Source organism: Ammospiza nelsoni, chromosome 3, assembly GCF_027579445.1.
Source record: "Ammospiza nelsoni isolate bAmmNel1 chromosome 3, bAmmNel1.pri, whole genome shotgun sequence".
NCBI lineage: Eukaryota > Metazoa > Chordata > Aves > Passeriformes > Passerellidae > Ammospiza > Ammospiza nelsoni.
The window spans coordinates 97,484,542-97,510,376 of NC_080635.1; the positions used below are offsets into that span (position 1 = coordinate 97,484,542).

The window sequence follows — 25,835 nt, forward strand, 5'->3', positions numbered from 1 at the left end:
CCCCCCAAAAAAGAAAAAAACCCCACCCACTCTAAAGCCAGGAAGTAACAAGTACTGGTCAATTGTAAGAAAAGTTCAAATTAAGTAGCTTTCTACCTGTTTGGTGTTCTACCCCTGACTTTAACCTGCTGATTCATTCAATTTTGTGAAAGGACATTCATAAATGTCAATATACTTTCTTTAGGTTAAACTTCTGGGTACAATGGGGTTCATTGACTCTCAGACAGTTCCATGCACAGAGAATCCATGCAATGAAGCTCTTTTTGAAAAACAAGTGGGAGAACAGAACCTTACATGTTTTGTTTAGAGGTAGTATGCTTAGCATGGTAAATACTGCTAATTTGCTGGGAGATTAAATGTTAAAAAAATCAGACTTGTGAAGTCTGCTTTCCCAGCTTAGTAACAATAATGGTCTAAATGAATCAGGTCAGGAGCAGAAGAACTGCTCCCCAAACAAATGCTAGGAAACTCCCTGTGCTGGTAGCATAAGCTAAAACTAAGAACTGACAATTGTTTAATACACTCCAGATTAAAACTTCATGATTAGGTCTGAAAACTGACAGCAGTCCCTCTAGGTTCAGCTGACAATAGAAACTAATGTGACTGAACTTTTTTTTTCATCTAAAAATACAGCTTGTGTCAAAAAGTGAAATATATACTGGAGGGGAGGAGTTATGGTGGGAAGAATTATACTGTCAAGAAATGTTCTTAATTTCAACCAGCTGTGTAGATAAGCCTTCTCAGAACTGGACCCTTTTCAGCCAGACACTACAGCTATAGGAACAGCACTGTCTGTCTTCACAAACTATTTCAGATCACATATTAAATGGTGTGCTGCAAGGTAGGATGTTGGGTTAGGATACCTCCGTCTAACCTCTGGATTAGGACAGTCTAGGCATCTTGCTCTCATACAAACTGCATTCCCTGACCTCATTTCCTATCTCACTGTTTTGTGGCAGATTTACAATAGTTTATTCATTTTGCCCCCTCTAGTAGCACATGGAAAACACATTCCCAGCTGTGTCTTAATTCAGCATCCTCCAACAAAATTTAAGGAATGGAGTGTGAAAGGAAAACATTTGATATGTTGACCCATACTATTAGGAAATTTCAAGCTACATAGCATAAGAATATCATGGTAAGCATTACAGGAAAATTCAGAAAAGGCCAAGGAAAGGACCAACTGGCCTGTCCTAGAGACTTGCCAATCTCAGATTGTTCTCTCTTCACAATAAACAGCTTCAAGTACGAGCATTGTCAAAGAATATATGGAGGTCATATTTCATATCCTCCTACTGATGATTGCAAGGATGATTCCACCACATGGGATTCTGTCCATCAGCAGTGATGTACACACAGGAGATGGAACAATTCTTGTCAGAATATATACATGCCTTCTGTACAGGGCATGGTGACAGGCCTGGGGAGGCATGTGCTTCCCAGGCAGGTAAACTGTGCTCCACAGAGTGATGGGGTGACCCCAAAGTGGGGCAGCTGTAAAATGCCTGGCAGGGAGCTCACACACACAGCCAGACACTGACTGATAAAGGATCCACTCTGTGTTCAGACAGATTCCTTCATGGAATAGCAGAATCCATGTAATTCCTACTTCAGAAAGATAAGCCAACGACAAGGCTTGAAAAAGAGAATTCGAGTGATATTTTACCTTTTCACCTTTCTCTCCTTTGTGGCCTGGCAAACCAGCTACTCCTGGTAATCCTGCTTCTCCCTGATTTTAAAAGAAATAAAAAAAGTCAACAAAGCAGATCCAAATTATATTTGGTTAGGTTTCCTGTCTTTGTCACAAATGCCTAACAAAGCAAATGACTCAATAAATATAGTGCAACACCCAGGAGAAGTATTAAAAGAAAACAAACATTGTGTAGAATATAATTCATTCTCAAGTGAAAACATTTACACTAAATATAATGCCTAAATATTATTCTCAGTTTTACCATGGTACTTTTTTGGGTGTATATTCAAACAATTAAACCTTACTGACATCTCTAATTTTACTTTACTTTTTGGATTTAACTAAATTCAAAATGTACTGGTTCTTAACTGGGAAATACAATGTAAATACGTTACAATACTACAAATCAGTAAGATTTTTTCATGACTGCAAAGAAAACCAAACCCAACTGTTTTTATATCCAACAGGATTAAACAGCATGATGCATTAAAAAACAACAGGAAAACTTTATACTTTATTTGGAAAGCAGTAGCATCTCTGTGTAGATTCTTGCTGCATCCCTGGAAGTGTGTATATTTTGCTGGCATGAGCAGTCACTGGTGATAAAGTCGTAGCCAGTAACCTCTCCTCATGTGAGCACTGAAAAAAAAAGATTTTTTGGTTTTTGGTCCACTTTGGTTAACAGGTAAATACCATCCAACCTTCTGTTCTATCTTCTGTTTTAATACTCCTGTACAAACCATACATGGAAAGTGAAAACAACTTACAAAGAGAGAAAAAAGCTGTAAAAAAACAATTCTAGATATTTAGATCCTTCTGTTCTAAAATTGATGCCAGTTAAAACTGATATGACTGTCCCATTTCTTTCTTCCAAAGACAGAAGAATAAAGAGGAATAAAGTCTCCCAAAATCAGAAGTAGTGAAACAGAAAATATCCATGAGGAGAAATAAAAAATATAGTACTGGCACAGTCTCATCCTGTCCTCTGCCCTGCCCCTAAGTGCAAAATATAATAGTGCAAAGGAAAACTTTTTTATTTCCTTGTAGTAAAATACTTCTGGTATAGATAGTTTGGAAACAAACAAAAAAGCCCTGAAGCCAAGATTTACCTGTCTGTGACTCCTGAGCCAACCTGAAGAGATACTTCAGGACAAGTCAACAGAACCTGCTAAACTTCAGTAAGTCTCATTAAGATGTAATGAAGTTTTTTTCAAGCCTTCTGTCAGAGAAATTCCCACAGGATTTACTGCTTAGCATAGAAATTTATATCCAAGTATAAATTCCTTCCCTTAAATTACTGAAAATGTGGCTGTTATATTGGGTAAGGAAGTTGTGAAAAAAATAAGTCAGAAAATGTAATGCTAGTTTTAATATGAAAGTCATTAACAAGTAGTCCACCTTTTCTTACATCTTAAACATACATATGAGACTATAAGATGTACAAATGAAAATGATAGTGCTTTTAGCTGCATAGAGGAGTGAATATTTATGTGTTATTGATAAAGCCTATTGTTGAGCTTTTTGTCTTCATATATAATTAGGGTTTGTTTTGTTCTTGCTTTTTTTGCTATTGTGTCATAACTGCTCAATAAATTGTATTTCCAAGCATTAAGGAGAACATACAGGAATGTAATTAATTCCACTTTTTCATTAGCTTATACATTCAAGAGAAAGTCTGCATTTCCATCAGGACTATATTTAGAAATATATTTGAACTATTAGTCATTGTTTAAAATTGAAATTTGCCCCCTGAAATTACACCATGCTTCTTTCATGCTTCTGAACACCAAGCAGTCTTGTGCTCTTCTGTTCTTGGGCAGATTTCTCTCTCCCATCCAGGTACACCTTCCCCTATCTCTTTGTGGACGTAACCAATCACTCCTCCTACATGCTCAAGGTTTTTCTTGCTGTCTATACCTTGGTGGTGATGGCACTGTCCACTGCCTCAGAGGAGCCTGATCTTACGGAGCACTTATGACTAGCAGGCCAATAATTTAACACAATGTCTTTCTGAGGCTATTTATAGTCTGGTTGGGTTTTTTGTGGTTTTTTTTTGGGGGGGGGGGTGTTCTGTTTTGGCTTTTTTTTGTTTTGGTTTGGGTTTTTTGTTTGTTTGCTTTTATGGGCTAGATTGAGCAAAACAATTACATCTAAAACTTCAAGTTATGGTTCTACTGTCTTCCAGTTTACATTGTCAATCAAAACAAGAGGGAAAAGTGAACCCTTTAAACTAAATCAATTTTTTCCCTCATATTAAACAATATATACACTTCAGCATGTGCATTCTAAAGAAGAAAGTATTTCATAGAATCATCAAAGTTGGAAGAGACCTGAAGGATGAAGTCCAACCATCAACCTACCACTACAACTTTCCAGTTATTAAAGACCCATTCCTCCATTTCAGTATATTAAAGTAAAGAAAACTCAACACCACCCTATTTTCCTTCTCTTCCACTGTCATGCAGACTCTTTCATGGGCTTTGCTTATTTTATCTGTAAAGCTTCACAAGATGCAACTGTTACTGAAATGGCCTCTGTTGTTGGAAACCATTCTCAAGCCATCACAGTGATTTGTTTCCTACACTGTGAGGCTTCTTCAGTTACTAATTAGAAATTAATCAATGTTAAGGAATGCATTTAAAAGGCACTAGCAGCACCTAGTGCCTTTTGTTGATGTTCCATTGTACCATTTATTTAGGCAGCAAAAAACTATGTACCATGACTCCAGATATGGAATTCATTTTTAGGAGGTAATTAAATTATCACCTGTGTTGAAAAATTTTTACAGCTCTTTAGCAGGAAACAATAATGCAATTTCTTTTGTATTAACATTTGAATTTTAACAGATAACTTACCAAGTCTGCAGATATTTCACAACATGTATCTTCTACTGCAAGTTGTGAATTACAATAAACTGCTATGTGGTGAAGTTCAATCTATTAAGGAATACAAAAGAGATTAATATGAGGTGTAAAAAAATATGTGTCATGGCATGCTTTTTCTTATCTTGAGGTAGTAAACTTTCTCTTTGAAACACTGCATATTTCTGAAATGCTAGAGAAAGACAAATCCAAAACAATTACACAGCTCCTCATTTAAGGAACAAATTATGCAGTCTATTACTTTGATGTAAATCACATTTTAGATTTCATTTATTTTCATTTAAGTTGCATCCATCTGTATTGGTTTGCTATATTACACAAGAATTTTAGCCTTGTAGACATCCTCTACAACCTTTTCAGGAAAGGTAATTTTCCTCTGCAGGAAACTAAAATAAAGGTTTGATAAACTCTCTATCACATGCATCCATTGCTTTGGACAGACCTTTTCCTGGACATTGCCACTAAATCACCTGAAGAGCAAAAATCACAAATTCTTTATGTACAGCTTTTGTTTCAGAGACTTTGGGTGGATTAGAAAGACGAGAAGCAAGTAAAATTCTAACTAGATATTCTTGTCATAATATTCCTCTTTTTGCATCAGTTTTATATCCTTTAATCTCCCTTTTGCACTTGGTATTGAGAAAAGTGACCAGTGGTATAGGATCTGCTCTGCTGCCTTCATCAGCTTTAAGCCCGCAATGTTTTCCTGCAAATGTGGAAATCCCAATTCACAACTTCCACTCAGAATTATCCAGCTCATACCATGCAACCAGCAGAAAAAACCTGCTTTTTCTGCTGCATGCTATTTGGAAATGAGATCACAGAGCACACATTTCAAATAACGTTGAACTCAAGTCTGAGAAAATAAAACAAAGCATGAGTTTGGCTCCATGAAATAAGAGATCTGAGTCCTGGCCAAAGAGCTTAGTGCCCCACAAGAATGATGACTCCTGCAATGTTAGCTTGCAGTTAAAATGTGCTATTTTCCTCTGGAGCCCTACAGAGTACATAACATCGCTGAAGCTTTCTGATGGTCACTATAAACCCCAAGGCAGATGCTTTAAACCTGGTAGCCCCATGTCACTGTACTTAAACTGATATTTCCTGAAGATTTCAAATTACTTGCTGTGCTTTCAAATTACTTTCCTCCCTGCATGAGGAAACAGAAGAGAGCATTCCAGGACAAAAAATACCCCAGAATATCATGGGGTTTCCTTGAGTAATTCTTGCACCAAAGGCTGCAGGAAACACACCTCTGGCCACTTCCTAATCCCTCTCTTTTGGATAAGGGAGAGACAACTATGAACAATGTGCCCCTATTTCTAAATAGCCGAATTACTCCAGAAGACCTCAATACAGAGGTAATCCTTAATAATTTTGTGTGCCCCCTTTATCAAAGACAGACAAAGTGCAACAGATGACTGATACAAACCTATAAATAAATCTTACTAAAAATGAAATAAAATAATTAGGACTGCAAGTTACCTTTAAACACAGAAACACTATATCTGTGGTAATTCGGTGGCTCTTTCTCCAAATTAAATACAGAAAAACAGACTCCTTAAACCAGGACTGAGTTCTATGCAGTTACTTTGGCAACAGCTTTGTCTTAGCAGATGCTACATAATTGAATAATGTTTAGAGAAAAACACTTAAGGACTTCAAATTAAGAATACACACTCAAAAATAATGACTGGGTTTGAAGATTTTATCTATGTGATTCTATACAACTGTGTTAGTAAAAGCGTGGCTGAAACATTACTTCAAGTTAAGTGTTTGTCCTTTCACACTACTCACATCTACAGGCTTATCATCCGCAGCACGAGAAGCAATCAGTGTCCTTCCCTGCAAGTCAATGGTGAATTTTTCATCAGTCTGCTTTCTCTCAATTAAATTACAATCCAAATAGAGGGAAATGATCCCTGACTGCACGCTAATACCAAGCTTATGCCACTGCCGATCAAACAATGGATAAATTTCTCGACTCTTAAAAGTGTAGTGCAGTATATTTCCCTGAGAGGATTTGGTCATATACTCCACCACCTTTTTTGTACCATCCAGGAGGACAGAGATCTGAAAGCAAGACAAAATAAGATAAGTGGCTATTTAAAAGTTATAATAAAGAAGTACATATATAAACCATACATAACAAAAATATTTCAACTACATATACTGGGCAAGAATTATGTTATGAAGCATTCTTTGACGTAACTTGGTAAATACATATCAGCTATAAATCAAAACACGCATTTATTTTATTTTGCAGTCTAAACTGAATAGATTTTGCTAAATTTCTGTAATTCCTGCCACAAATTATCAATTATTTCAGAGCAGTCTGTCTATTTCACATAAACTTTAGCTAAATCCATTAATGAATCATCCATTATTACGTGTGCCATATTACGTGCAGGAAAAAAGAAACTTTTTGAAGGAATAAATCAAAGATGACTCTAACCTCAGGTGTGTCATACTGATTTAAAACTTGCCATATATACCAACGCTCTTTCTTGGTATTTCGCCGTACACGGAACGTAGCAACCAGAGAGTATTCTTCAGGAAGCCCATTTGGAAATACTTGCCTGGAACAGGAGGGAGGAAAAACATCTCTTGTTATTCTTATACAAACAAGCACTGCTTAAAAGGAATGAACAGAAATAATACCTGGCAAAAACAAGAAGCCAAACACTTGCTCCCACTCATATAAATTCACAGGCCTCAGCATTCAGAAGTGTTTCTTCTCAAAAGTACAATTCAGTCTTTTTATAAGAATAAATGACTGAAAGTTTTTAAATTCATTTTCATTCTAAATTTTTTAGCATCTCTGATTAATATAAATAGGAGTCTAAAAAGAAATGATGCAAAGTGAATATTCCACATGAAAGTATTTTAAAATACTTCTTTTTCCAGTTTATTGCTTGGGATACTTAAATAAGTTTTGTAGAAGATTTGTGGAATAATCTCCATCCTTGGAGACTTTTAAAACAGAGCTGGACAGGGCTCATAATAACCTGCTCTAACTTTCAAGTTGGTCCTGCTTTGAGCAGGGATTTGATCCAGTGACCTCCATGGGCAATGACTCGGACATCTTGAGCATCAGAACAGTTGGACTTTTAGCAAGCTTGAAAACAAATAAGGAATGTGTTTTAGAACAAATTATTTAGTGTTGTTTGATTTTGTTATTACTTTCTCGCCTAAGATGCATCAATGTCTCAAAAAAGTCTGACCTATATCACAGAATGCAGCTCAAGACCACTTCCATGAACTCTTTGAAAAGTCTGCATTTCACAAAAAATGAAATCTGTACCTCAACTCTGCAGACTTTGGTAAGCATTAAATATACACTAATCCTCTACTAAATAAATTAGGATGGTACAATCAACTTATTTAATTTGAAGCTTCTGCATTTCAAATTATTTCTTTTTTAAGACAGAGGTAAGAAAATTAAAACCACAGATCTGTACACAGCACAGGAGTAGCAAAAGCGTTCACATTGCTGTTTGCAATCAGCTAGCCATGGTGCAAAAAGCATTCCCTGATCAGAGTTCAGGAAAGCTGTGGACCCCCCTACGCAGCAGAAAAATTTCCTCCATTTTATTTCCCACAATCACATGAAGCAAATGGTTTAATTCTAAAAAAATACTGATGGGATTACAATTATAGAGCAATGTGCTATAAAGCTTTTCTTAAAAACAAAACAAAATAAAACAAACAATAAAGGTGGGGGCAAAGAAAGAGCAAAGCACTACAGCTGATGAAACAATAGCCCCACAACCCTCCTAGACATTGTTGTACTTAGGAGCTCAGGAAAAATGCCTCCTGTGCAGAGAAGCCTGCTGTAAATCCTGCCAAACAGCTTCTTTAAGGACTAGCACCTATTTAAGTTTCTCATGTGGGAATCACACTTCTTTGGCTTATTTCCCACAGCTGATTCCTGTTTTATCCTCGGACCAAATTGGCTGCTGTCCCACATTGTTAGTGGACCCATATGCTGTTATACAGCTATAGACGTTGAAATGTCAAGAGGCAAGGCAAAAGAGAATAGGCTTGGCTGTACTTAGACCTAGATTTCATAGTTTGTATTTCAAATACAGCATAAAGAACATGTTTCATGATTTATAAAAAAAATACCTTCACCAGGCATGAGTGTGTGACTGCAGAACAATAAACTATCTGGACATGGGATCAGCCCTATGATTTCCTGCACCCCAGGCAGGCTAAGGAGATGGTATCTCAGGTTTACAGCTGTAAGCTAGACAGGATATCTGGCATCTGATGTGGATGGGAGCATCTGATTAGCTCTCCAAAATCAATTAACTTTCCCAGCTAAGTCCCATATTGGGGACACTGGGGAATTCACATTTATGGACAAAGGACAGACAGCTGTGGAAAAGAAATGATCGGAACTCTTCATCAAATGAAAAGAGGGGAACCGTGATTGTTACTGTAGGTCTGGAAGACAAGGAGAAGCAGTCTTTGGGCAAGGTGGCACTATTTTCTGCACTCCCACACCCACCCTCCACTCCACTGCTTTTCACTGCATGTCTTCCTAATGCTTTCACAGCCATCTAGATGTATGACAGTATTAAGTCTTCTAAAATTGCGTTTCTTTCAGAATTTTCTCAAATAAGTTTGGTTGTGTGAGTACACGTGATATAAATTTACCTTCCTTAACTGTTTACCAAACGATTCAGGAAACAAAAGAAGAGCTAATGTATGGGCCAGTGTTACAAAAACCAACAGGAGCTCACTCTTAACTTCCCTTACCTTTGAGCTGACAAAGAAAACTGTATTGAGAGAAGTGAGAAAAGCAGACAACATCAAATTAATTCCTAAGGACATGAACAATTTCAGTGAAGTCAACTAAAGAGGCAAGATTTAAGCAGAATTGGACCAAGGATAAATTCAGTTAGTTTCACAAAATAACTTAGATAGGAAAGTACTTCTGGAAGTCAATTGATTTAACCCGGGGCTTAAAGGAGGGACAATCTGAAAATTATATCAGGTTACTGTAAGTACAGTCCTGCTGAGTTTTGGAAGTATCTAAAATGGAAATTATTCCAAAACTCTTTGGGAAACTCGTTCTGCTATCTGGCCAACAAACAGCACAAATTTAATATACAACCACCATATACCAGAGATTTAACTTAACAGAAGCAGTATCTTTATTTTGAGAAGAGTTATCATTGGTGCCTATATGAAGACTTCTTGGTGACCAAAAAATCATTAACAGATGCTTTAAAGTATACACTTCACAGTCAACCCTTCTAGCTAGATGGTGAACATGAAAAGGAACAAAATAATGGGATGAAATATGCAGAAAACCTGTCTGCTGTCTGGCTGTCTGCTACCATACACAATTTCCCCTATGCTCTTCCTCCCTAATTGGCTTCAAGTGACTGTAACAGAATATAAAAGCATGCATTGAGCACTGAAGTGACTTAGGTACAGATGATTAACAAGATACTTCAGTGATATTTAAGTATTATTACCATGGCATCTTCTACTCTGTAAAATCAGTTAAAAATCCTCAAAATTGGGCAAAGTATGTACATGTTTTAAAGAATAAATATAATGATTTTTGATGAGAAAAATAAAAGAACAAACAGAAAAATGAACATAAAACCTCATGTTCGAACATGAGAAAAGCCAAACCAAAATTTCATGGCATACTGAATTTGAAATTCAGAAGTTTGAATGTTTAGTATATTGTTTCACCTGCTTATGTCTACAAACATTTAAAACCTGAGAAAATTTATGAGGTATTTTGTACAGGGTGAAAACAATAAAGGAATGGCATCAAACATTAATAAAAAAATTCAAAAGCAAGTTGTTCCTCAACCCAAAAATCCCACAACCCAATATCCACAACTCAAAAAGTACTCCAACACAGAGTATTTAACCTTTCCACATGGCATAGTATAAAAACAATAAGAAAAGAAGAGACAAAAAGGGTGAAGGAAACCTACACCAAGCTCACCTCAAAGTCTACAGATGTACACACAGTACAAACAGAGAACATGAACTAAGGGTAGTAAATCATGGTGTCTACACCAAAAGCAGTAAGAGAGATGACAGGTTTTAAGCGAGTTATAATGTTACAGAAATATGGGTAGCAACTGTTAAGTGTGCAAATTTATCTGTAAAGACAAGACAAAAGAACTTAGAAATTAACACAGACAAGCAGATGAGGATATCCTTGACATCTGATCTCTCAACCAGATGCCTTTTTGGACAACAGTGTCTGAACAAAATTACATCATCAGACTTGGGAGCAAAAAATTGAGGTCTCCATGAAAAGCAAATATCCTTTTCAGTGGGACAACAATTAAGTTCTCCTATTTTTGTTTAGTTTCCTTACCAAACAAGACATCCTTCCCAGATAACTGCTCAAACTTTTAAGTATATTAAAAAGGTTCCCTCTTCTTCTTCTGTACTCAAACACTCATGTCTGCTGTGGTTTGTGTTGAATTCAATGCTGTCCAAGCTTACTATGTGTGATTGAAGCACAGTCAATGGCTTAGGCTCCTCTAGGGACATGGGCAATGTTCTGGCACCTCTGCACACATCTTTGAGTCACAATGGAACTTGGGTGGGAGTTACATGCCTGTCTGCTTAAGCCATGGTGCTTCTAAGCATGCCTGGAATTTATGCCCAGACGCCAGGGGAAATCAGTTGTCCAAAATTATTCATTTTAGGTGCCACTAGGGCTTGGGTGGTGCTTGAGAGTGGGCAATTTGAATTATTCTCAGACTCAGGCGCCCAGAGTCTGATTAAATTATACTTTACGTGGAATTTCAGTAGTTTGATTCTCTCCCTCTGTCCATATTGTCAGTAATATATAATAAAAAATTCAAGTTGACGAATGGAGCACTGTTTTCTCAAAGCAAAGCACACCCTTGGTGGAAACTACTGAAAACAATAGCAGGAATTGAAGCACATGAACTGAATACAGAGGTTTGAATTTACACCAGCCTGGGCTGCTGGACTGAGATGTACTGCAACTTACAGAAGCCTCAGCTGGTAAAGTTGAGAAGAACATCAATAGCCAGCACGAACATTTCCAACAATACAAGGTTTTAGATTGTACATAGATATGTTACAAATCCATACATTCAGGTCTTTCTTAATGTTTCACGGGTTGAAACACGAGGCAGATGCAGCCAGATTGGTAACAAACACACATGTTCTTGCAACAACTGTGTGCCACTCTATCAAAGCACATGTATGCACAGAATTGCAAAGGCTTTTGCTGCATTCTCCTTCTTTATACTGCATCAAATGTAGCCATAATTTTTCCTAAAAGCAGCTGTATACTATGACTATACATTATGAGGTTACCAGAAGAACAGTTATAGGAAAGTTGCGTGAACATTACCACTGCATTTGTTCATACCTTCCACTGTTTATAAAGGTTAAGTATAGAAGGATTTTTGGCAAAATATTTTATTTATTAATTTGTTTCCTCAAAAGTTCTGAAGTGCAGATACCAGCTGGAATTCCTAGTGCTAGCATACTAAAAGAAGTAATTATGAATGAATTAACTGTGTATTCACTGTGCTATAAACAGTTTTAGTTCTATCTTTGTAATACAGCATTGAGTTACCCATATCAAATTTAGTAAGGCAATCCTTTATTTACCTTTTGTTTTTATTTTTAAAAAAAGCACTAATGGAAAAGCAGCATCTATTTTTGAATCTTATGAACACCAATTGTTCCATATCAAATGAGAATACACTACAGTATATGATAAACTTCCGTATTTACAAGTACCAATGAAGCCTCCAGCTTGCTGTATATCTTCCAAGAAGAGAAAGATAAGCCAACTTGCATTTCCTGAGAGTGAAGTGAGAGATGTTTTGAGTTTATGGCAAGACATATCTTTTCCAGCTGACATATACCATTACCTGGTATATGTCACTTGTAACATGACAATGTTACAATAATTTGGTGACCAGAGCTCAAGGAGTTGGTTTAAAAAACTTTCCTGTATTGGGTAATGATTTATTTCATATTTCATTGATGGAGACACTGAAGTGTTAACTTCCTAATGTTTGCACAGGGCTTAAACTCAGACCTGTTATGAATAAAAAAGTAAAGCTCAGGTGCTGAGGTGGACCAAATACAAAAGTCTCCACATTATTATTAATATTTCTACAACAAATTGCTATATTTTTGATTCTCAGTTTTTTTACCTAACTTGATTGGTACAAAAGGAGAACAAGAATCAACTAACTAGAACAATTTACCAAACCCATCCTAGAAAATGTATTTCAAATTCTTTTCAAATAAAAGCTAAGAACAGCTGTCTTTTCTGTCAGAATAAGAAATAATTTCCTTCCCATCCATCTTCCTCAAATCACTTTAAGATGCACTATATAGTTTCATGTTACATTAGGCCTCAAGTTGTTTTCATACGACACATTATATGATGCAACTCAAGGGAAACTATTCAGACAGCTTAAGAGTTATTAATTACTTAGGGAGAGCTCGACCCACTCATGAAATGTACTGCTGAAAGCAAAGCTGCTGTTTTATTTTAACATCGAGAAGAGGGATTTACCTAATATTTCATATACTTCGGCACGTCTCTGCTTTCATTTACAGAACAGGTATAGATTAGCTGACTGTTAATGTACAGGTTGTTCAGGAATTTTTTTGGAGTGAAAGTAAATTGTATTGATATCAAAATTTTAAAGAGCATTTGAAAAAACATTGGTTTTAAAGAGTCACAGAAATACCAAAACGGTTATGCCTGTGCTTTTACCCTAGGGTTTCCAGCATTATTCTGAACCCTTATTTACAGGAATTATTGGTAAGCTCCTGGCCCTAAAGAAGTCAAAGGCCAGTCTTCCTCTGATTTTAAAGATGTCAGACTAACTGTCTGCTTTCCAATTTTAGCCTTTTTCTGTGTATTTTAAGTTTTCTGGAAAAAAAATCAGCAGTAATAAGAACAAGACAATTAAAAGCAGTAATATATAATAACAGATATTGAAAATACAACATTTTTTCTTCTCTTTTTCCTTAAGTAGAATTTTGCTGAATTTTGATGAAGTTTTTAGAAATTTCAAGTCAACAAAGAATTTTGGAGTTTTATGTTGTGGAAGGCAGCTTTCAGCACTTCTGATGAAGTTACACACTTGCTGGTTTGAGCAGCATGGGGCAGAGGGATATCAGAAAGTGTTGTTCAATTCCATGATTCAGGGTGGAGAGGAGATGTTTTCCCCTGTGTGAAAAAACTAGAGACCCATGTCTTTCTTTCTTTGTTCCCCATCTCTCAATTTGTTTGTTCTCTGGTCATCTAAGTAAAAGAAACACTCTGAACACAAGATCCATCTACACTGAAAATATAAAAATAACCAAGAGAAAATCATCTGTTTTGAACTCCAATCATTTCCCGTTGAGAATTATGGTCCTCCTAGATATAGGAAGGCCTCATTCTGCTTTCCCTTTAGTAATGACGTGTAGAACTTCACACACGTGCATCCCATCCCCAGTTTCGTAATAGGTTTCTACTTCTGTGATTCCCTGTAGGGACTGAAACCAGCCTGCACTCATGAAAACCTGGTTTTGTTGTTCAGCATGAACATCCCAGAAAGCTTCAGTGCTTTTCCTCACTCAGAACCACACTAGTAAATTGATTGACCCTATAGGAAAATGTCCTTAGGGTCTGACATTCCTCACAAGGAACACACAAAAAAAAATCAAACTAAATTTTCCTCTTTGGGGATTATGGCAGAATCCAGACGAGTGTGATGATGTGTCCTTTTCTTCAGTGGGTTTGTGACTGTCTCCAAAGATAGTCTTTGTTAAAAATTTAAAAGTAAGATGTGCTTAAGAGAATGGCAGAGATTTAAATTGTCTTCAGCTCATTCAAGACTTGCATCAATATTTTTGGCCTTTAGAGATTATGCAAAAATGTTACTTTTCTGTCCTAAATATCCTAAAATCAAACTGTGGATGGCAACCATCAGGAGAAGAGGACAAGAACTTAAATAGTTTCAGAGGAACTCTGGCTATTTCTTTCAACATCCACCCCTACATTTATTTTGACATTTTAGGAACTGTTTTCTAACTCACATGGTCCTTCTGGTTAGCTACCAGAAATGGAACAAACACAACAGGTCTAGTTATTAGAGTGGTCTGTTATTTGTCAGACTCTGAAGTCAATGAGATATTAAGTTCTTGTGCTAAATATGATTATCTACAGTGGAATGAAATTATTCAGCTGATCAAGAAACCTTCTGATGATGTTAATGAAAAAAATTATGGTAACCTATGGCAGGCAACTGACAGAGAAAATTTCTCTGCATGCATTTTTATATGCTTCCTACCCTATAGTAGGAAGCAAGACCTACTGTACAGTATTCAATATTTGTGCATTTAAGTGGTTGCCTGGAAAAGTGAAGAAAATTCAAACTATAATAGACAATTTGTCTACCGGAGGCCATGAACACTGAGATAAAATGCATGTCATATTATGGAAAGGAGGGGTGACATCAGGAATTACTTAGCTTATATATCCATACAACCTTCCCTGTAGGAGGAAGAAATCTAAGCACCCACTTGTCCAGATACCTAGAGACACTAACTGATTGCACAATGGTCTCTTTAGTTGGGTACAGAGGAGGGTGACTCAGCTTCAGCAGAGCTCCATGCTGAGAGACTCACACCCTTTTACTTCTCACGCTGGGGTTTTGGAAGGCACCTTGTGTGTTTCTGCATGACATCATGCTACCCAACCTAAAAACATTATTTCCATAGAACACTCAATTTCTTCCTGTTTAGTCTCCCCTCATCCCCATCCCAAACTTCGGGTAGCTTTTTACAATGAACCAATGGAACAAGTACTAGCGAAGTGAACTGCTGATTACACTTGGAACAGGCTCTCCCTTTCCTGCCCGGGTTCATTCTGCCAAGTCCTAGACAACCCTGGCTGATGATAAAGGGCAAACCATCTCACAGGCCAGAGTCCCTCATATGAAAATGCTGAGCACTCACAGTGCTAACAGCATGGCTGGCAGTGGAAAGGGAGAGCCAGGACTGCTGTCTGGAGTGCAGCTGCACCAAACTATGAGGTGTTTTTTTTGCTAACCCCAAATAATTGTCTGGATAACTAGCCTCCTCCTCTTCATCATCCAGGACTGCCTATAAATAAACAAACTCATTCCTGGCTAAAGTTGCAAGCAAGCTGTGCTAAGTAGTGCATGAGAAAAACAGCACAGGCAAAACCAAAGGCACTAGAGCCTACAACTCTGTTACAAATTGGTATATCTACCTGCCTTAGTTCCAGTTGATCTCCCCAAAAAAGAAGGTGTGAGTAGTGAAGATTGAGTTACCAACAGAAGAGATCTGATCCGAGTAAGAAAGAAGGTTAATGACACCAGATAGCAGGGTCCGACCTGAAAAAGTAGCTGTCAGCTGCAAGAGTGAAGCTACAGTGAGAACATGCTTTTGCTTTAACACCCCCTACACACAGCATGACTAGTTTATGCATATTTAAGCCTGGTGTTCTGCTTACACTTAAAAGGATAATTAGATAAATAAGGCTCTCTTTTACAGTATATAAAAACTGTGAACATTCACAAATTTTTAGTGAAAGAGTATGGAAAAGAAATGATCAAAAACCACATCAGAAGACTTATTAGCATTTTCAGAAACTGGAAATAATTTTTATTAAGTCTCAGGACTTAGACTGTATAATTAATGTCCAGTTTAAAAAAACCAAAACAAAAAAAAAATCCCAAAAAACAAAGAGTATGTACAGCTTAGCCTGCAACTCTCACAATTTCTCTAATAATGAGATTTTTTTAAGTTACAGATTAAATGGGGTTAAAAATAAACGCAGTTTAAAAATACCCACATTGCTATCTGCTGAGTCATAACTATATTTAACAGGATGGACCAAAGACCATCCCCAGTGATGGGCACTTGCTAACCCTGTTACTGTCAGATCCAGCTGGGGAGTGTCCAGGTATTCCCTTTAAAGCGCTAGGAGAGAAACAAAAATCAAAGCTTATAAAGAGAGCTGGGGCCTTGCATCTGACTCGAGACAGAGGTGTTGAGAGGATACCTCAAGTAGTGATACAGATAAGTCACGAAACATTTTATTTAGGTGAATTCTAAGCTTCACATCAAACTTGAAAGAACACTGAATATGACCAGGAGCCCTTCTCAGACTGGGGAATTAGGCTAGATGTCTTATATCCAAGCAAGGAAGCTTAATATAGTAGGAATTCATAAACTTTCCTCAAAACAGTGAGGAAAGCTCACTGCTCCACAGCAGAAAAGAACTGTGCATTAAACCAATGCATCAGCTACAGCAACTTGAGGTTAAATCATCCATGTAGTTTTCGCGCAAAATAACAGAAACAGAATGAGCCATTATCATCTCTTTCAACAGTAAGACTGAGATTAGAGTCTGTACTGCTGATGAAAATTCTAAGAACAGTATATTATCTAGTGTATATATCAGACTAGTAGACAAAAAAAATAAAAAAAGTTATATCAGTAAAGAAAATATTGCTATTATCACCAATATTTTTCATTAAATAAAATTGTAACATTTAAGCATGCAATGAGATGAAAAAAATATTTTGCAAGTTTTAAAAAGGAAGTATTTGGTTCTCTCATTACCCCATTACAAAACCTGCATTTTGATGAATTCACTCTTACCCTATAATTTACATGGTTGACAATGAAATTACATACCCAATACTATGGAAAAATATATTCCTAAGGAAAAGAAACTATTTACAGAATAGTTTATAATACAATCACAGAACCCCAGAATGGCTGAGGTTGGAAGGAACTTCTAGAGATCATCTGTTCCAAGGCCCCTGCTCTCACAGGATCACCTAGAGGTAGCTGGGTAGGAGTAAACACTCATTTGTGTGGTAGAACAAAATCAGCACAAGCTTTTTGAAGAGATGACACTTAAACTTAATTGTGATTAAAAAAGTTAGGGTGTTGGAAGAAATATATTCTTAGGCATAATATGAATTCATATGAGTATCTCTAACTTATTTTTAGGGAGAAAAAAAGAAGCAAGGGTATGTTATAACTCTTTGATCTTTCAAGACTCTAATTGGTTAATGAGTCATGACTTTCCTTTCCATGAAATCATTTCAGCTATCTTGAATCACGAAGTGTTTTTTCAGTCCTCCTAACACTTTCACAATAAACCAATCTTAAGCTTATGTAATTTCCTGGTAGCATAGCGTATCTCCACATACTAACAGTAATGCAATTATTTATCACTTTCTAAATTTAAAAGAAGTTCTCTGGAAAGAAAAATAGACTATTAAAAAAAGAAATTATTTCAAAGTTTTACTCCTTTTTGACTTAACAGATAACTGATGGCATTTCCTTTTCAGACATTCAAATCATCATATACAGCCTCATTACTAAAGTACTGCTAGAACTTACATTTTATATTTAGTCCTTTTCTGATACATTTTCTTCCAATGCCTCTATCCATGATTATCTTATTAGTTACCGTCCTTATCCTATATTGTTCACAGTTCATATTAGAATATAATGCCATATGCTAAACATTCTAATTCTCAGCAACTTATTCTCACAGGAGATATTTTAAAAGTCAAACAAACTACTGCAATAGAAGACTCACACCCCAAATCTTCCTGTTTTCAAATACCACTTTTACCCTTAAAATGAGTTAGCATTATCTACTAATTCTGTACAAGTCACTGCTAGATGCCCATCCTGAGCAAGAGCAGTAATTTCACGCTGCAATTGCACATGCTGCACTTCAAAGTGCATCCCCCCACAGAGGGTCCTCAGTGCAAGAACTGGGCTGGAATGGCACTTCTTCCCTGCAAGCCTTGGCAATCAGTTCTCGTTATTGTATACACTCCTGGTGAATACTACTATACTTTTTGTTTATTTCATAGATTAATTTAAACTGGCAGTCACCTAGCATTCTGAACTGCTCCTGTAATAGACAGATCCAGTAACAGGAAAAAAGGTGTGTAGAGTCATGGCCCCTCAATAATGTTATTTGTGTTGTTATTTCTCAGGAGTGGTGCAAAGCAAACCTCACGTGCTTTAACCAATTAATATTTTTGGGATATGCATTCAAAAGTATTTGAGTAAATTAGTACTGCTCACCATAGATTATGAGCTCACAAATTTCTTACCAAACTCTCACAGAATCATAGACTCAAAGAATTGTTAAGGCTGGAAAAGACCTCCAAGCTCATCAAGTCCAACCCAGCACCACCACCATGTCCACAATAACATATGTTCTCAAGTGCCATAGCCATTTGCCTTTGTACACTTCCGAGGATAGGGACTTCACCACATCCTGGGCAGTCTGTTTCAACCCTTTACAAAACTTTCAGTGAAAAAAAAATTCCGCACATCTAATCTAAGCAGAACTCTCAGCAGAGTTCACAAAGAAAACTGAGTAAAGGAGGGAAACTGAAGTTGATCAAGAGCTTCAACATTAACATTTTTAATATAGGTGTATCAAAAATTAGTAGTCTAATCCCTAAAATGAAAGATACATGAATTTTCTTATGAAAATTAGAAGCACAATGCCATATTAGGAACAATAATCAATAAGTTATTCAAAGCCTAAACTGTCATGCCCAATCCCAGAGTATTTTTAGGATTTGTTTTTTAATAGAATTTTGAGATACTGGAACTAGTCACACTGACTAAATCCAAAAATAACATGATCTCTTGCATGTGGTTCTGTTAATATACCAATAACTGTACATCTTGTTTCTATAGATTACAGATTGTTTCTCAAGTTGAAGTTTATTAAATCATTCCAAGTTTTGAAATGAGTTTGCGGCATGACAAATATTCACTTGAGACAGGCAAGACTGCAATCAGCAAACTCTCAATGCTTAGGATTGAACTCAAATTGATACCCAGACCTCTAAGTGAAAAACCCAGAACATGGACTGTACTGTCCATTCAAAATCCAAGAAGTATTTTTAAAAAATTGTTAATTTATCTCCATAAACAAAAAAAAATACTTCATAGAATGATGATAAAAACTGCAAAGAGCAAACCACATAGAAACGCTAGAGGCCAAAAATATTTCAGAACCAAATGAAAATAAATGAAAATCAGGGTAATGAAAAAAACACCAGGCAGTTTCACTGTGAGACAGACCATGAACTATTTTTAGATATAAAACCTAAAAACTCAGAGGCAAGATGGGGGAAGGGTATGATATCTCTATGACATGTTTAAACAAAAAGCCCCAGTATAAACACAGATATAGCAGCACAAACGTATTTTTCTAGGTGGAACTTTAGTTAAGAGGAGAAATGCCTGACAGCATAGCTAAAGCAAACTAGATTACACAGCATTAAATCATAAAAGCCAGGAAAAGAAAGATCTGATTTATTACAGAGTTGTTTGTTGTTTTGGTTTTTTTTCCCCTCCGCCTGCTGATAAATTACTTCTGAAGCATGTGGCACCATTGCTTCAGCTAGAAAAATTATATGCATTTTATAAAGACACTTGAATCCTCTCAGCTCAATCAGCAAAACTGATAAATGATCATTCAGTTTCTATATACAACATAATGGGGCTGCAGTGCATCCTCAGCTGTGTGCATTATGCCCAGTACATATCATTGAATTCTGTGTGGTTGCTTATTGCATGGCTGCAGATACCCACAGCTATTCTGGTTTTCCAGAAAACTTTATCTGCACTGATCTTGCAACCATGCTTTTGTTCTAAGACTATCAAACGCAGACCTTATTAAAGACTTAGATCTGCATCCTCCTTGTACTCGTTTTTAACAGATTTTTCTTCAAAAAAGGTGGCCAAGACAAACCAAGAAAACACTGCAAAGATCTTAAAAATCAGCATGTTTGGCAGGGAGTAAGAGGCATGTAAACTTTTCTGAAAGTTCCCCACACTCTGGAATCACTTAAGGTTCCTTCAGTTAATGTACTGGTAAATTGAACAACCTTCTTCAGCATTTGTGTCCAAGTTTTTGAACAAGGGACATTGAAAAGCATCTAGATGAATTTCTCCTGCTGAATCTAGAAATCAAATAACACAACAACTTTGTCTTGCAATTGCAGTATCTATGAAAATCTATGCTTTAGAAAACTGAAACATAGTTTTGGCATCCATTTCAGATGAAAATAGAAAGGAATTCCCTACAGGAATACATAGCAAAAGTGAAATTGCAGATGCCGCTGTTTCAATCGGAACACTGGGATTGTTTTCCACAGGGCAGGTTAAACCATTAAAAACTCAAGGTAGAGTTTCAGGGTTTGTTTAAGCTAAAGGCAGTGCTGCTGGGGCTGGGGGCAGCCTCTCCTGCTCCTTCCCCACTGTGGCTGCTCAGATGGCACAGCCACAGGGATCAGCCGCCAGCCTCGCTGAACAGAGAGGCTGATGCTGATGTGGAGGAAGTGAGATGAGGCTGAGAGATGGAGATGGATGCTGTGAAAGCAAGCTCCTAATTTTATTCTCTTCCAAATAATATTTTTGGCTTTGTTTATTTGGTTTTTTTTATGGCCTGCCATGAGGCTCATGGGATTCCACACAAACACTGCTTGTCTCCTGCCCACTCTGGCTGTGGAGCAGTGCCCTTAAAGCACACACCTCACAAAAGCCTCTTCCCTTTATTTGCAAGTGCTTTACAGCAAGAACATCATCACTAGGAAATAAAAGGATGAACACTGCTTCATACAACAATGTTTTACCAGTTCAGCTGGTGTGACACTGCTCCACTAAGTGTTCCACTCTCAGGGGAACACACTACAGATCAAAGAATTCTAATTGTTACGGTCAGTAGCTTGATTTAAAAAGATTTTCTAACTCTCTGTTCTCTCACAGTGTGCTTTTAATGTAAGTGCTATACATTTTTAAATGTACTCTTCCCCTCTGCCACCTCTGCCTTTGTTTCCCCAATTCTTTCTGCATAGTAAATTACATGTTATATTGTAGGATGATTCAAACTAATATGGACATCAAAATCCATTAGTACCTGAATGCTGAATTTTATAAAAATTGCCATGTTTCTTGTACATTTTCAGGTAGAAACAAGGCCCCAAATGCAGAAAGACATTGACAGGTGATTATTCTTTAAAAGGAGTATTGGTCTGTCATTTTACATGGTAAGAAGCCCCATTTTTCTCCTTAGCTGTGAAATTAAATAATTGGTATTTACAAGGTGGGTACAACACCAATTTGATCTTTCAACAGCAATCACTGTATTTTCCTTCATTTTAATTTCTGAAATAGAGTAAGTGTTGAAGTTTCTAGAAATAAACACAAAATATACTATTTCAGGATAAAACAAATTTTGAATCACTACAGTTTCTGATCCACTGCTTTAAAAGACCTGAAGAAACATCAGAAATTGTACTACATTCAGGCTCCCACACTCAGGAAGCAAATTCCAAAGGCAAGGCCTTTTTCTTGAAAATACCCTGCAACTAAAATACCAGACATTTCAGTCTTAGCATTGTTTGCTCCAACTGCTCAAATGACCTCAGATAAATGTGTGATATAGTAAAGGAGAGGTGTTTCCTTGTATAACCATCTAATATTTTAATAGACCAAAGGTCGGCAGGATTTTGTGTGAGCACAGATAAAAGCTGGTTTGAATAATTGTAGCTGCTGAGGGATAATACCTCATTGCCATTTTCAGTCACACTTTAAAAGTCTTCAATTAATTGTTTTGGAAATCAGTGATTATCATGTGTATCTATTCTATATCATTTATAAGAAAAATGTATCAAACTTCCTAAAATGTGTCTTAAAATGTTTTTCAAGAAGACTGTTGAAACTAACTCTGATGTTCAAAACAAATGCCATGTACAAAAATAATAAAAAGTCATGCCCATGAGGATCTTCATGGAGAGCTGAAGTTTATGAAAGGAAGCCAATATTTTTTAGTTTGGTGAAGAGAGTGGTCTCAGCAGATACAGCCAGAGAACAGACAGCAAAGCAAATGGTTGCAAAATCACATAGAGATATGTGGCTTTGGGAAAGCAAATCGCTGTCTGTGAAAAGGCTTCTAACAGTGAGCACAGAAACCTCCTCACCTGATGCCAGCTGTGCTCTAGGAAAATGGAATTCCCTCCACATTTTTTTTGCAATTAAAAAGCTTAGCACTGAAAACAATCAGAAAACCCCACATAAATATTATTCATCACCAATTTCTGTTCTTAGCAGAAAGAATCCTCCTGCCTGGAATTTACTGAGGCAAGTGGGAAAAGTATTTCTTCCTCCAGAAACAAGACATCCCAAGGAGGTAAAACACTTTCTCTGAAATATGGCCCAAGACACAGCTCTTCTGGCAGTAGTGAGTAACAACTTTGCTGGTGGAGCTCATAGTCCAAATACAGTCAAAATCCAAGCTCCTTTGTAGTATCTTACAAAGAAAGGGGAAGAATTCCTAAAAGAGTCGTGAGAGTAATCCCAACTGCTGTAACCCAGATCATTTAACAGCCAGCTATGATAATCTCCTCAGCAAATTAATATGGTTTGTCAAGCCAAACAAACTACAAAATAAGAAAGCTGTAACTGTGCCATGAAGATTTGCTAATCATAAACATCCATTTCAAAAACATTCTGAAACTCAGCCGAAACCAGCTTATTATCTCCTTTATTGGTGCTTTAAGAAAAGGAAAAAAAAATGGCCCAGCAGCACCTCAGAAAATTGCAAATGAGGAGTAACTGATGTCTGATACATCTTTGGAGAAAGACAGTGAAATTAATTTACCATAGAGCTATTTAAGGCAGCTGAAGAACAAAGATTAGCCTAAAAGGTTTCATGTCCAGAAGTACTGAATACTGCTGGCAGGTCTAAAGGAATGCTACCAGCACAGAGCCCTGTTCTCCTTTATCAGCAAACTCTGTGCCACACTGGAATACACTACATGGGCAGAACATGTTAAAGTCTGGAGAAGAAATATGACTCTATAACGTATTTGTTGAGATAAGACTAAACCTTTATACAGTTACTATTTTTCTATGATTCTGTGGTGTGATTATGACTATATAATTAGACTGTCTGCCCAACAGTACTTGACTACAAGTTTATGACTCAAAAGCTCTGTTACACTGCTTTCCTCAGGAGTAAGTTCTGTTAAAGTTCACTGAGAACTTCAATAAGCAATTCAAAGTTTTAATAAGAAAAGTATTACTGGCATTCCATTAATATTTTACAGTCATTTACATAAAGCATAAGAGCTATCAATCTGCTATCACAAGACAAAATATATACAGAACTGTGCCACAAAAAAAGAGAAAGACCTACAGCTGAAGTCCAACATAAATAAACATAATCAATTTACCAAGCTGACAGTGCATTGTAAATTATTTACAACATATAAATAGGTGAAACACTACTCCAGGTCCATTGAAAAAAACCAAAATGGCATCAGAGAAGAAAAATGGCACAGCATAGCTTTCTATTACCCACACTACAACTGAATGAATGAAATGCAAGAGGAGATGTGCCAAGTTACTTGATACTTGCTAGTCAGCTTAATCAGATACTCTCAATTTCCTGCAGGATGGATAACAAACACTGTTCTGCTGCTTACTGCACACCACGTCTGCTGAAATATTTTCTGAGGCAGAATGATCCCTAAAGCCGTCTAATAACACAAGGGGTCTGGAACCATGCAACCCGACATAATGTAAGAGAAGTAGGTTTAAATAAAAATAATTAATTAAAAGATCTTGTACATGGGTAACTGAGATAGTAAATTATAAGGTTATGATGACAGATACCCAAGTTTCTGACTATCCTTTATTGTAACCCTACCACGTAAAAACCCAAAACTCAATTTTGTGCTCCTCAGTGCCATCTGCCCTTATTTTAAAGAACCATCCTAAAAGTTCAGAAAAGTTTAAAAAGCAACACACTTAAAACAAAATTTTAAAAAACTATTTGTCCGAAGTATTCTCTCAATACCAGAAAAACATTTTATATTCAACAAACTGAAATAATTAAGAACAGAATTCATCTTTTAATGACATGCATTTGTGTGAAGAAAGGTTAATAAAGGATGAGCAAGATTATTGCCATGAATAACAAGGATTTAATTTTAGAAATTCTGCAGTGCTTGCATGTTATTGAAAACCATTTTAACCCTTTCATTGTTCAGGAAGGTATATGTATGAGGTACTACTTACTTACACAGCAAGCTGACTGAAAATCTTATCTCGTACCTCATTATCATCAATAACACAGTATTAATTTTCTGCCTAACTATATTCATTTTTCTGCCTAATTTTATTAATATATTAGCACTGATATGCATTTTATTAATCATCCTCTCAGTTGCTTCATTCAGCTAAATTTTTCATCCATTAGAGATGCATATTTCTAGGGAAAACTAGAAAGATTTTCTCTTTCATTTTACTTTAATGGGGATACACAGAATAAAATAACAGGGACAGTGAGGAATGTGAGAACCAAGAGACCATGAAAACCAAGCCACTTCCCTCCCAGGTTTACCCCTAACTGAAATTCTTTAGCCCCTGCCCAAGTTACACTGAAAATGGGGAAAAACCAGATAGCCATTTTTCTCTCCTTTCTCTCCTTTACTATATTTTTTTTCCTATATTTTATGTCATCATCTCCTTTATGATGACATAAAATATAGGAAAAAATATATAGTAAAAAAAAAATAAGCCAAACAAAACAACCATTGTGACTTTCCTTGCAATAGCTGGTAGTTAGGGCTTTGCTAGGTCACAGCTATCAGCCATGGTGTGAATTCCCCATTTTCCTTGCCTTCATTAATAAACTGTTTTCAAAAGAAGAAGAAAAAAAGACAGTAGTATTCAGGCCCACTAAATAAAGCTAAGAAAAAAGCTTTATGTTTTTTAACCTCAACATGACCTCTCAGACCACTTCTGAAACCACTCAGAAATTCTTAGAAATCAATACTTTGAATCAAGAATTTTACCTCAAAGTAATATGAATTTTAAATAATTAACCCTTTTGCAATTTCTATCTCCTCTCTGTTCCATTTTTGGCACTAATTTTCTCAGTGTTTCAAAATAAAGTCGGCTCACAAGATGCATTTCTGAGCCCTACTTAGCTTCTTATTCCTAAAGGAAAATTGCTCCACATTTTTTGTTATTGCTTCAATTTTCTACGTTTCTGTAGTTTAATGTTTCCCTCAAATTCCCACAAATTGGATAAAAAGGCTTGTAAAAAAAAGGAAAAATTAATATTTTTTAAAGGAAAGTTTTCTTACTAAAAATCTCTCAAAATAATTTTTAGTAAAAACATTTAT

The 25,835-nt window shown here is 36.4% G+C and overlaps 1 protein-coding gene across 1 annotated transcript in view; it reads right to left on the reverse strand.

The window, feature by feature from the left end:
• The window catches only part of COL19A1 (collagen type XIX alpha 1 chain), a 179,437-nt gene that overhangs the window by 141,052 nt on the left and 12,550 nt on the right, over positions 1 to 25,835 (reverse strand). The window contains exons 5-9 of the mRNA XM_059468666.1: positions 7,031 to 7,154; positions 6,373 to 6,648; positions 4,549 to 4,629; positions 2,207 to 2,332; positions 1,667 to 1,729 (exon numbers count right to left, since the gene is read on the reverse strand). Coding sequence (XP_059324649.1) covers positions 1,667 to 1,729; positions 2,207 to 2,332; positions 4,549 to 4,629; positions 6,373 to 6,648; positions 7,031 to 7,154 — 670 coding nt within the window. The remainder of the gene's footprint in view (positions 1 to 1,666; positions 1,730 to 2,206; positions 2,333 to 4,548; positions 4,630 to 6,372; positions 6,649 to 7,030; positions 7,155 to 25,835) is intronic.